Source organism: Lissotriton helveticus, chromosome 11, assembly GCF_964261635.1.
Source record: "Lissotriton helveticus chromosome 11, aLisHel1.1, whole genome shotgun sequence".
NCBI classification, from domain to species: domain Eukaryota; kingdom Metazoa; phylum Chordata; class Amphibia; order Caudata; family Salamandridae; genus Lissotriton; species Lissotriton helveticus.
In genome coordinates, this window is record NC_136072.1 from 486276157 (window position 1) to 486289362 (window position 13206).

General features: G+C 42.2%; 1 protein-coding gene across 6 annotated transcripts in view; it reads right to left on the reverse strand.

Annotated features, from left to right (window-relative positions):
• ARHGEF4 (Rho guanine nucleotide exchange factor 4) overlaps positions 1–13206 on the reverse strand; it is a 639140-nt gene that overhangs the window by 21988 nt on the left and 603946 nt on the right. For all 6 annotated transcript variants that reach the window (XM_078666094.1, XM_078666093.1, XM_078666095.1 and 3 more), the window contains 2 exons: positions 12029–12158; positions 7028–7159 (listed from right to left, as the gene is read on the reverse strand). In XM_078666094.1, the coding sequence (XP_078522220.1) occupies positions 7028–7159; positions 12029–12158 (262 nt within the window). The remainder of the gene's footprint in view (positions 1–7027; positions 7160–12028; positions 12159–13206) is intronic.

Here is a 13206-nt window from a genome sequence, read left to right on the forward strand (position 1 = left end):
GCAGTGCCCTCAGCCCCCTCACGGAACCCCACAAATCTTAGATTGCACCTCCTTAATCAACTCTCGATTTCCCCTACACTCACCTCCAACCTCTGCGTCTGCGTCTTGAGGGTCACCACTGTGGCGGTAAGGGACATCAAGTCCTCCTGCATTTGGGCAACTTGTTGTTCCGTCTCCTTGCATCTGTCCACACACTACAGAGGTCTGCTCTTGGGAAGTTCACATCTTGGGAGACAGAGTCAATCTTGACCTGAACATTTGCACTGGATGTCTCAAAAGCCATCAATATTTGGGCACCGGTATGCACCTGGGGCACATGAAGGTCCCCACCTGAGGTGTCTTATTGTCTCGCGGGCCAGTGGACGTAAATTGATCCCTTTTGGTTTGTTTGGGTACGTGGGTCACTCTGTCTCTACACATGGCGGGGGGTGGGGGTCACCAGTTGTACCGTCCAATGCCTCCACACCTCAGTCTGAGGGCATCTCTTAGTCTTCTCCAACTGCAGGCACTCTTCCCCAGATGCAGGATAAATCCACAGGGTGTAGGCCTCCAGTGCTCAGCTTATCTTAAGGATGGGGTACCTCGTGGTCATTCTGTGCAGCTGGGCTCATGCCATGCCTTCTCCCCAGTTCTCTGCCTCCGATGACCTTTGAGGCGATGACATCCCCGGTAAGGTGCCCCTACCCCTCATGCACCACACGGGCCCCTTGACGTGTATGGGGGGACCACAGGCAAATGTTGCCACCCCCACTCCAAGTGCCCCCCACACTGGAGCAGTGCACCATGTAGCAGGGCATCAAGTGGGGAGAGAGGCCACAAGGCGTCCTCGTGGACTGTGGTTGAGGTAAGTCATCAAGCACCTGGTCCCATCAGGCAACTGTAGGGGAGCCAGCATGACTTCTTTGTAGAAGAGCTTCAACAGCCTAGAGGGTGCCCCAGAGTAGGCCATAGATCACCCGGCCGCTGCCGCCGCGCTGCTCCGTGGCCTACTGTTGTCCCCCAGTTAGGCACCAGCAACATGGGGCAGGGAGTGGGCAAGGAACAAGGGGTCATGGGCCCATCCTCGCTGCCAACAATCTGTGAGTCTCTGCCTGTCTAGGCCACCAGTGCAACTAGATGGTACAAAAGCGGATGGTGATGGACGGAGCATCTGAACCAATCAAACACTCACACCCAGTCAACAGATCTGGGTTTAATCCATCACCGTTCTTTAGCCCACTCTGCCAGCCCAGTTCAGACATGGACATATGCAAATCAGTCTGACCCTGTGCCTCATGGGAACAGTCCAGCCCGAACTGCCAAGCCATGCCTTCCCTGGACCGGAAACAAGCTTCCAAGGACCGGTTTCTGGCATTTCAGCCGTCTTCAGCCCAGCTTGCTTGAATCCAGTGGCATAGTGAGCAAGGGACTCACGTCTGAGCATACCCTGCCAACTTATGGCGAACAAAGTGGTACAAAAGGGGGTGGTGATGGACGGAGCATCTGAACCAATCAAACACTCACACCCAGTCAACAGATCTGGGTTTAATCCATCACCGTTCTTTAGCCCACTCTGCCACCCCAGTTCAGACATGGCCATATGCAAATCAGTCTGACCCTGTGCCTCATGTGAACAGTCCAGCCCGAACTGCCAAGCCATGCCTTCCCTGGACCGGAAACAAGCTTCCGAGGACCGGTTTCTGGCATTTCAGCCGTCTTCAGCCCAGCTTGCTTGAATCGAGTGGCAAATTGAGCAAGGGACTCACGTCTGAGCATACCCTGCCAACTTATGGCAAACAAAGTGGTACAAAAGGGGGTGGGAAGCACAGGGTCAGACTGATTTGCATATGGCCATGTCTGAACTGGGGTGACAGAGTGGGCTAAAGAACAGTGATGGATTAAACCCAGATCTGTTGACTGGGTGTGAGTGTTTGATTGGTTCAGATGCTCCGTCCATCACACCCCCTTTTGTACCACCAGTGCAACTGGAGGCAGCCACTCAGACCTAGGCCGCACCTCTGACGTATCTCCAATGTGCAGGTCGGCCGCACCGCCTCCACGCAGCCCTATTCCCCAGTACTGCAGCAGTGGTGACCGGATGCAACTGTAATGACTCTCCCACAGCTGCAGCTGACAGAAGACCTTGCTACCTCTAACACAGTTTCAGCAGACTCGTCGCCTGAACAGCAGGTTACATCACCAGTGTGGGGGCATTGCAGAGGTTTTGAGCAGCAGTGGGCAGGAGAATTCCCAAGGATAGTGCATGCGGGCCTGGAGTTCAGGCTTAACACACTCGGTTGGCCATCCCCCATCTTAATCTTAAACTCCTTGTGCCTAAAAAATGTAGTATTTACTTCTCACTTGATTTACATGATCTACAAGATTGTCTTCCAATCCCCATGTACAGACACCTTCTCCAGTCTTAAAATGTTTGCCTACAAATCAGAGTCTTCAGATGTATTAGGTTAATGGAAGAAAAGCACAATTACACCACTCAAAATGCATTAGGTGATCACATGAAAGCTCAAGACTGGAAACAGTGTCTGTAATGACCTGTAAGGTGGTGGTCACCTTAATATAATCTGAAAGGAAAAAGAAAGGCATAGAGGTTGTGTGAAGCAGTCTTATAATTTGGCTTAATAAATGGGATGCTGCTGATATGTTTTCCTCTCTCATACTTTTACATAATTTGCATTCATATAACTATATAACTATTTCCTCTGCAATGCGCAGGAACATAAATAAATTACAACAATGGTTAACAGAATTGTCAAAACGAAATATTAATTATTGGAAGCTCACAGGCATCAGCAATCACAAGCTGTGATGTAAATGCTGCTCTGCTCACTTTTTTCAAAATGTAACTTTGTATTTAAAGATTGAATTGTGCATGTTTGCTCATTTCAAGTGTGAATGGGAGACAGGTGGTATTACTTTGGCACTGAACATCCCTTGAGAAATATTACCAGTACAGTATTATAAGTCTACAAGAACTGCTAGTATCATAACATTTGAAATATGAGCTGAAATTAACTTTTGTCCTATTCTCTTTGAGTTTTGTATTACTCTTCCCTGCCACATATACCCTCGCTTTCTGTATGTGACTGAATGCATTTTCAAAATGAAGGGTGATATTTACAAGGACATTGCACCACTTTTTCCAATGTTCCAGTGGCGCAATGTCCAGCTCCATGTAAACAAAGCGTTGAGGCTTAACGCCGCTTAGTAAATATCGTCCCCTTTTACGCAGGTACCTGTCTGAAAGGGGTGTGCAATGGGTGTTGCTGTGGGTGTTCCACCACAAGACCCATTACTTTTTTATGCTGCCCCAGATTTACGAGGATCTGTAAATCTGAGACAACGTCAAAATCTAACTCCACTGAATAGTACGCGTTAGACTAGCACAACGAGGAGAACTATTTTTATTTCTCCACGTTTTTGCTCTTTCTATGTGTGCTGCATTCTGAACAAATCGCCTTCAAAGATTATTTCTGTGCAAGGAGGTGTCCCTTCCTGCACATAAACAATCATCCCTGCAACACAGATACCCTTGCACCATGGTGCAAGGGTGCTTGCTTTGCAGGCATGATTCCCTGCAACGCAGGGCTCCCTTGCACTATGGCACAAGGGTGTCTGTGTTAGCGCTAGGCAGCTTTTTTTTTAGTACCAGCACAAGGGAAAACACAGGGGTGCATTGTATACTTGTAAATATGGTGACCCCCTGCGTTTTTGAATGGCCGCAGTGTGGGAAAGCTAAATTGCTCACAGTGTTGTGCTGCGCCATTTCCTAGTAAATATACCCCGAAGAGAGGTAACTCAAGGTAGTAATGACTGGAGATGAGCTAAGTCTGTTTTTGTGTACAGTAATGTGAGAATTGTGATGCACCTCAAAAAAGGAAACAGCAGTGTATACTCTCAGGTTGTACCCAGCACACTCTGTTGCTGAAGTGTGAGCCCTGTGTACTCAGTTATGAAAGGTAGATTTTTGCACACAATCACACAGAGCTGAACTCCATAGACTCCTGTATTATTAAATCAGAAGGAGGTTACACACTGCCCATGGAAGCTGACATACACACAACTGCACTGAAAGATACACCCTCAACAATATATGCAAGATATAGTAAAAGTAGAACAAATAAAACATACTACCCTCTACACACGGTGGACATATGCTTGCAACAGAGAAACAGGAGCCCGTCTTACAGAGGTATTGAACATAGTCTAACGTTGTTAGAAAGTTCCAGCATGGCCTCCACATTTAGAACCAATATGTTGGCCATGTTGGGATGGTAAAACAATGGTACACTAAGGAGAACAGGATTCCATTATGAACGCCTGGTTTAGAAGAAGTGGCCATGTGGCACACTGCAGATGAAATGAGCAGGAATCGCACTGCCTAGAGAGTTGTAGTATCCTCTTAAGAAAAATGTAAATAAATAGAGAAGAAGCAAAGAAATGAAAGGGAAACTAAAAAAGGCTAACACTGAAAGTTAAAGCACTGCCCAATCAAAAGTCATTGGGCATGAGATCTGACGATGATCTTGACTGAACCATTACCCCAGGTAGAACACGCTCATGGATGGAAGCACAGTAAATGGCACTCAGATTGATTATTATTTTATTACAAAATTCTGGCAGACACCTAAGGCTGTCATTTCTTCCAAAGAGAAACCAACACCAAAATACTCCTTCCCTACAACGGACCTCTGTGTCATTTCATGTCAAAAGGTATAATAAAAGGACATTTCACTGACACCATGGGGCAGGAGTGAAAACTCCTCTTTCTTGTGTGTCAGGCTACAATGCAGGAGGCCCAGGACATGCACCAAAGACAAAGGGGATGCTGCTTCCTATAATTTAAGAATTGAGCATTTCAGGAGGCTAATCCTGGGCAGCTGAAGTAAACGTGTTGAGCTGGATTATTTTGTTTAAAGACTTGAAAAATACTTTTTTACTGAGACTCTTTTTCGTTCATTATCGCATATGAGAGCCCCTTCAAATATGTGAGTTCAGGATGCCTATGGAGCAACGCTGGTTTTAGGGTTGTACTGTGTGTTCAGCAGCTTTCAGGCAACAGTACACATTTAAAGATAACTCTTGTCATTAATGTTCCTGCCGGAGAGAGATTGATCTTTGTCTAGAGGCAGTTTTGACTTGTGATAAAGTAGTGCAGAGTGTTTATATGCCTACTGCAAAGAACATGTACCATGCAAATCACAGAACTGCATTTATCTGGATAGTTCAGTGGAGTACTGCTTTTGTTACAGAGATCCTTTTGTTACTTGCAATTCATAGGTTACAATCCTAAATATAGCAAGCACAGTGACCTAAAAAATGTTATCAAAGAGCTGCTTGCAAACTGCATGGTATAGGTTAGAACTTTATATCTTTTTCCTGGTCTTTCAATGTTGCTAAAAAGGGTTTGTTTGGGTTGAAATAGAGTCTTGTTAGTAAAGCTAACCCCAACCACTGGGGCGAATCCCAACCACAGGGGATTCATTCCTACGGAACTAAATTGATTAGTACAGTACTTGAGTAAGAGTTGTCACCCGAGTGTGGGGGGAGGGGGTATGGAGGTTATTTTGCCCTTATGTTCTTTGAATGTTAGAAATTGAAAACTTGAGTAAAACACATTTTTTTAAAAGGGGGACATGTAGACATATGTGACAACCAAGGAGGTCCGAGATAATGAACGAAATGAGTAGGAGAGAAGTATAGTTAATGTATAGATCTGATAGAGAAAGGATAGAATGAGAGAGAGCACAGGGAGATTAGAGAGAGTTTGGGGAAGACCGAATGGTAGGATATAGCTTGAAGAGAGGAAGCAGGATGAGGGAGAAGTAGAGGAGAGAGGAAAGGAAGAGAGTAAAGTAGGAAAGATAAAGAGGCGAAATGAGACAAGACAAAACCTTTAACAAGGGAGGAACAAGATAAGGACAAGAGAGACAGAGAGAGTGGAAGTGAATAGGGATAAGAAAAGAGAGAGGAATGATACGTAGAATGATTAGGGCACAAGATTCAGTGTCGCCGGGGCTCAGATGTGCAAGGAACCCACTGAGCCCCTGTAATGGGTGTCTTTTAATACCAACCTAAAGTTGAGGGGGGAAATATTTTTCTGGCTTAGATTAGGGCCAATGGCACCTTTGCTGTGCTACCGATTTTGGTAGCTTGCATGTGGCACATACTTGCTTATTAAGCTGTTGCTTGTCTTTAGTGCACACAGCCTTGACTATAGTACACCAACCACCTTAAGTGCTGCACATAAAATAAATAAATTAGAGGGAACACTTGTTACCAACAGTATGAAAAAGTTACTGGTCACCTTTCACCTGTTAATAGCACCAACTGCTTGAATGGGCAAGGGTTTTGGTCTTCAACAAGAAATAAAAAGCATTACTTTATGAAATGTTCCTCAAACAGGGTGGAACTAGTGATTCTCAAAGGGGACTTCCACTCTTTTGTGAATGTGTTATCGTCCCAACTCGGGAACTGGTAACATTTCAAAGTTTTGTGAGCGGGTTACGGTTGTAAAACATTAGTCCCTACCATAACAAATCGCTGTTTGAAAGGGACACCATAAATGCTCCCCTTACACAAAGCGATTTGTTATGTCTTTCTAAACCATTATATGATTCAGTAACATGTTAACAAATTGGAAAATGGCTTTAATACATGTAGTACAGGCCCTATGCTGAAAATGGCTTTCCCAATCAGGCTCACTGTCAGTTATTGTTAGAAGGAAACATTTTCACTAGAATCAACATAAAATGCAGTTTTCATTGCAGTCCCTTTTGTATTAGTGTGCTAAAAAGTATATCTAGCTAATGATGCCACATAATTTGACTACATTTGTATAATTGGCTGTATACATTTAATTCCATGACACATACTTTGCCTTTCCTTGTCTAACAAAATCCTTCAACCATGCTCTATAGCTTAGTGCTCAAAGTGCCACGTAATTCCAGTGCCGCTGGAGTTAATTGATTGAATGTATTATTTATTACTTACATATAAACTAGATAATAACTTTATTTGATCACATTACCTTTTTACAGTAGAAAAGCTGATGGTCGAAGAGGAAGAATATTCTCTGTTGACTTTTGGCTTGAGGCTGAGAGATCTTGGTAAGTTCTCCCGAATGTATGAGTTCAGAGCTCCTCATCAGGACATCTTCACCCTACAGCAGTAATGAAATGTCATCAGATACAACTCTAGTAGTTATCATGAAAACCACCAGGCATCTCAGTTGATAGACAGCGTGCTATATTTACTGCTAAGAGCATCTTCCTGTAGGCTACCGCTCCCATCCTCTTTTCTCCTTTGCTAATTTACCTCTTCATTTAACCCCCTCCTCAAAGTGGTCATTTTTTATGTGTTAACTCACTGATGTTTCCTAAAACCTGACTAGTGCTATGTGTAAAACACAGGAGTAAAATGATTGTAATATTCTTTCATTCCCTAACTTTAAATGGACTTGCTGATGCAACGAAGTCATATTCAATTGTAGTGGTCTTATCTTTTGTTTTGAAAACAGTTCACAATCCTTTACAATCCTTCTGAGGTACTTACAAAATATATCTGAGAAATCAGTAGAAAATATGTCAGTAGCTGTGTACCTTGCCCAATTCCATTTGCACACTATTATACAATTATATATGCGTGAACTGCACAAAATGTGCATTTTACTTTTTTATATGGAGGCTGAAGCTCTTGTACTTCTTCTTGCTCTGTGCTGTGCCATTATAAGGACCCTCTTTTTAATTATCAGACATGTGACTAATAAGTTACACTGGTTTTAGATTGAATATTTGTGTGAATAAACAATATTACACCCATAAGCACAATCTTCTTTTAATCATGGCACCTTTTCAACCCAGTTTTTAATGATAAAAGTTCATTATAACTATGAACCCTTCTTTGATGATATTTAACCGAATTTAGCAAAACAATTGTACTTCCAGTTTTGTCATGGAAACTTGCCTCTTAATTGTTTTATTTCCAAATGGTCAACCTCCCTAAGTAACTCCGCCCAGGTATGTAGCCTCTGTGGCTACAAGAACGAGGACATTCCATACTTGCTATTTTTTTGCCCACTGTACAAAGAACCGCCTGCAAATTGGTTGACACCAATTTGTAGGAAGCTGGGTGTTAGAAGGCATAAGGAAGCATAAAGGATCCTCCAAGCTGATACAACTTTTTATCTAGTTTTTGCAGTGTCTAGATATCTGCTTCATGCTTGGCTAATAAGAAGCAAAAGCAGAAAGTAGATAATTTTTAAGTAAAAAGGTACACTTTTCACCCTATGACATACATTTTTATAACATTCTAACGAGTATTATTCCCCCATGTGTGCTAATGAAATGGTCATGTATACAATATACTGAAATTGTTAACAAGTGGTGCTATGCTTATTGGCCCACATGCATCAAAGGAAAAACTGGTCGCAAACGGGCAGATTCTCAGAATCTGCCCCTTTATCGCAATTTAAGAAATCTCTAAATCGCAATTACTTAAATTGCGATTGCATTTAAGGAATCTCAAATTGTGATTCCTTAAATGCAATGCATTAAAGTAAAAAAATGAGCGATTTCGCGGGGAGCAAATTACTATAAAGTTGAACTTCATGGTAATTTGAAAAAACTTTGAAAAATGCACTCAAAGTTCCATTTTACACACACACATGCCCTTGGGGCATGTGTGTGTGCAAGATGTACTCATATGCAGATTTCAGGGGTGCAACAGGTTGTCCTTTTGACACCCTTGAAATTACATTCTCGATTTGCGATTCTCTAATTGAGAATTGCAAATTGCGAATGTCTTCCCATTCATTCCTATGGGCCTCTAGGCCCATAGGAATGAATGGGGAGGTATTCCTTAATTACGAGTCGCAATTTGCGAGCCGCAATTAAGGAATGTTTAGAATCGCTATTTTTTAAGCGATTTCTACATGCAAAGCCTTTGGCTATTCCTTATTAGCGAATCCTTAATTTTCGCTAATAAGGAATAACAAATGGCATTGTTGATGCAGGTGCCAGTAAATCTTTTAACTTGCTAATGTTGTTTTTAATTGACTGCTTTTATATTTCTTTTTTTCCCCTCTTTTATGGTATACTAACGCAATAAAGAGTATTTGAATCAACTAGTATTCTGCAGCACCTGAGTTATTTGCACAGAAGTTCAATGAGAGGAACATTTCAGTTAAGAAATATTCTTGATAGCAGATAATTATCATGACAACTACAGTACTACGGGCATATTTACAAGCCCCTATCGCCACAGGAACGTCACTTTTAAAGACGTTCCTGTGGTGAAACGGGCTTTGCCTTATTTACAAGGCAGCGTTAAGCCACTTAACGTGGCTTAACGCTGACTTGTAAATAAGGCTCCCTTTCACGCTACACTTAGCGCGAAAGGGGCGTACAATGGGTGTTGCGGTGGGCGTATCGCCGCAACACCCATTGATTTTGATGCTGCCCCCCACTTACATGGGTGGCATAAGTAGGAATTAAGACCATAAACAACCTGGTCTTAACATGGTGAAACGAGAATAAATGTTTTATTTCTCCTCATTTTTGCTGTTTTTATGTGCGCTGCATTGTGCAAAATGCCATGCATTGTTGTTGATGTGCAAGAAGGTGTCCCTTCCTGTACATAAACAATCATTTTAAAAATAACGAGTTGCAACTTCTATGTGTGCAGAACAAAGCAGCACACTTAGAAGTTACAATTGGCCATTTAAGATTGCTAATGTACCCCTCGCACTATGGTGCACGGGTGCCTGCGTTGGTGTTAGACAGCTGAAATTAGCGCCAGCACAGGGGGAAATGCAGGGCTGCACAGTATTGTTGTGAATAAGGTGTAGCCCGGCATTTGAAAAGTAGCGGAGCGCGGCGTTAAGCCAAGAAGGCTAACACAGCACCCCATCACTTTGTAAATATGACCCTTAATTTTCATGTAGTAATATGTGTTATGCATGGGTTAAACCAAGCTGTCAGATTGTCAGGATATCTACACAAGACAAATTTGAATAGACTTAATCTAAATTCAGCTGTTAGACATTGAGCGTGATTTAGAGTATTGCCGCCAGGGTACCCCGTAACAAATGCAACAGAGTACTCTGTCTGACAAACTCTTGGTCCGTCCTCATTTATAGACAGGCTTCTCTAAAGTAAGGTTTCTGTCAACAGAGCCTCCTCTGAAGGCCCGATGGATTAGGGGCGATCAGAGGAAGAGCATTACGATACCTGCCCTATTTATGGTGGATAGTATACTGTCCTTTTTACTGTCCATCACTGCCATGAAAAACCTGGTGGTGAGGAACAAAAAAAAACAGTATTGTCCCCACACCCTGAGAAAAAAAAACACCCACAGTGTGGTGGTCACTAGGTTTTTTTTTCTCCTCCAAAAACTCCAACTACGGGAGTTTGTGTTTGAAAAACAATCATTTTTTAAATGTTAAAGGGACAGCCATTGAAACAGATGGTGGCCCTCTACCAAACTTTTTGTAGGAGAACCACTGTGACAGCCGTTATTTTCAAGGTACAGAGAGGGGTATCAGGTTCTCCTTGGTAGTGACGGGTATTGAAACCCGTCACAACCTCGCCAGACTATAGTCTTGGCGAGAAGGGAACTCAGTAGCCATTGCTAATGAGTACTCTCTACGCCAAGATATAAATCAGGTGTATCCTTTGAGCAGGGCTGCACTGGCCATATGGGAAACAGGGCAGGCGATTGGGATGTTGAGGACCAGGGCTGATTTTAGGGGTGGATGGACAGGGGGATCAGCAGCTTTCCAAACTGGCAAGCTGCTTTGAGGAAACACACACAATTTATTTTGTAGACACATATATTAGCCCCCCCACCCCACCCCACCCCCAATCCTCCATAGATGACTGGATACACTTGCTAACTCACTAGATGTATTATGGGGCAGATTTGAACACATTTTCCAGTGCTGCTTTTAGTTCCTAGTTCCCCACTGCCTCAGATTTACGTGAACTGGTGTTGGTGCGTTGTCCATGTAAGAGTCAACCCTTCATTTTAGGTATATACAAGCTGGATTGGACATACTGTCCAAGTATTTCATACCACCCTTTCAGCGGGTTTTGAGCATGCATGTGGTGCTTGCCAGTAATCCCTACTTTTAATATTCAATTGTGTTAGTGTGTTTCCTGTGCCTTTGCTATGGGGCTCCCTTTCTCAGGAGACTGTGATTGGATGCAAGTTCATTGTCCACTCTGTAGTCACTCACTCTAATAAAGAAACATATTAATGGAAATAGCTTCGATGTTCATAACAGATTGTCTCTTTCTTTTAGGGGCACATGAGCTGCAGCATAACCCGCATCAATATCAGAGCTTTTCTTGGGCTCTTTAAATGGTGCCACTGCAGTCCTCATGAGACAGCTGCCTCTTTTCATCTGGAAGAGAACTGCATGTCAGAGCTCACATAAACATTTACCATTTTTGGGTCCCAGTGACCACTTCAACTGTATCGCTCTAGCCTGGAATTCTGAGTTTCCCCTCTTCAAGTCTCTCTTTGCGTTCAACTTGGAGAACAAGCATACGCACAACAATCTTGACACACCTTCACAGCAGATTCCAGCCCAAACTGCCTTTTCATGTCTCTTTTGTGGAGGAAAATAAACAACCAGTCTGTATAATCATTGAGGAGCTAATTGACTGTAGGTGAACAGAAAGCCTATGAATCATGCCTGAGAAGACCCCTCTCACTTTGATACACAAAAACGGTATGAATGGAAATACATAAAGCAATGCTTCATAACAAATCCCATCACTTTTTAACTTGTCCGATTACTCCTCTAGAACATTGCATTAGGCGAATAATTGACATATTGTTACTCAAGGAGAACAGAGTGTTCATGCTTCTATGTAAGAGAGAATCCATTGCTCTAGAGGAATAATTCATTTTGGTGAGGTGACCTCACACAGAAAACTAATAATAGGCTGTGGATGCTCAATATATTTTCCACTCTCTATCAATGAGTGGGAGACCATATATGCAAGACGGGTGTAGGACACAGTACCTCCCACTCCTCAATGGAGTTCTGCCACTGGGCAATCTTGTCAATGTTCTCCAAACGCCTCTTCCGCTCATTGATGAGTCTTGCAACATTCTTCATGGCATTTAGGGCGGCTTCGACATCATTAAAGTCCCTAAATAAAATAATTATTTTATATTAGAAATGCTTATACAGCAGGCCCCATGGCCTATAAAGGTAGGGCATTACTCACATGGTTTGAGTTTGATACATTTCTTCCATAGCAATGTGAACTTGAAGTCATGAAAAACCGCTTGAAATTGGTATATTTAGTCCAAGCTCAATTGAGCTGAACTGGGGATCTATGTATCTGCTCAAATTCTATAATTGCCCACTAATCTGTGATGGAAATTGGGATATCATTAGCAATGAGAGGTTACCCAAGATAACACCTTGGTGTTAATCAAATTGGGTAGTACTGGGTAAACCAATGTATCTGCCAGTGCCATTACCTGCTGCTGAAATTGTCGAAATGAGAAACAGCCTCTAAATACCATTAAGGTACTTTTCATGGTCTCAGCTCCAATGGCAGTTGCTGAGGGTATACATGTCTGTGTAAAAGCCATATTTCTCGAAACGTCACCGACCTTTGCTGGGGAATGACACGTCTATGCTTAAAGTCACAGTTCCCCCAAAAAGTTCAAAACACTTGCTGGGGATTTTTTTTATCTGTGACAAGGTTTACAGTAGAAAAGCCCTTTGCTTCTGGTGTTTGCATGGACAAGCAATGCAGTGAAGTTCTAGAAAAGCAATACTTTTACAAGAGAAGGGATCACAGACATAATATCGATTACAAAAATATTGAATTACCAAAATATCGGTGACAAAATATAGAATGCAAAAATATCGAAGTCTTATCTATAAACAGGTAAGTACAAAAATATCGTTACAAAAAATATAGTTAGTCAAAATATCGAATTTTTTGAAATGTCTTAAAAGTAATTTAAAATTAATGAAATAATACATATAATTAACTAAAACAGACTTGAAAATACTCAAATAACCTTAAAATTTCACGTATAAAAAAAACATAACATATTATTTTTTAGTACATATAAATATATTAACGTAATATTAATACAAAATATACAATATTTTTACCGTAGGATAGCGGTAGGGTAAAATTTACTATTACCACTCCAGTGAGTGCAACAGTAGGGAAA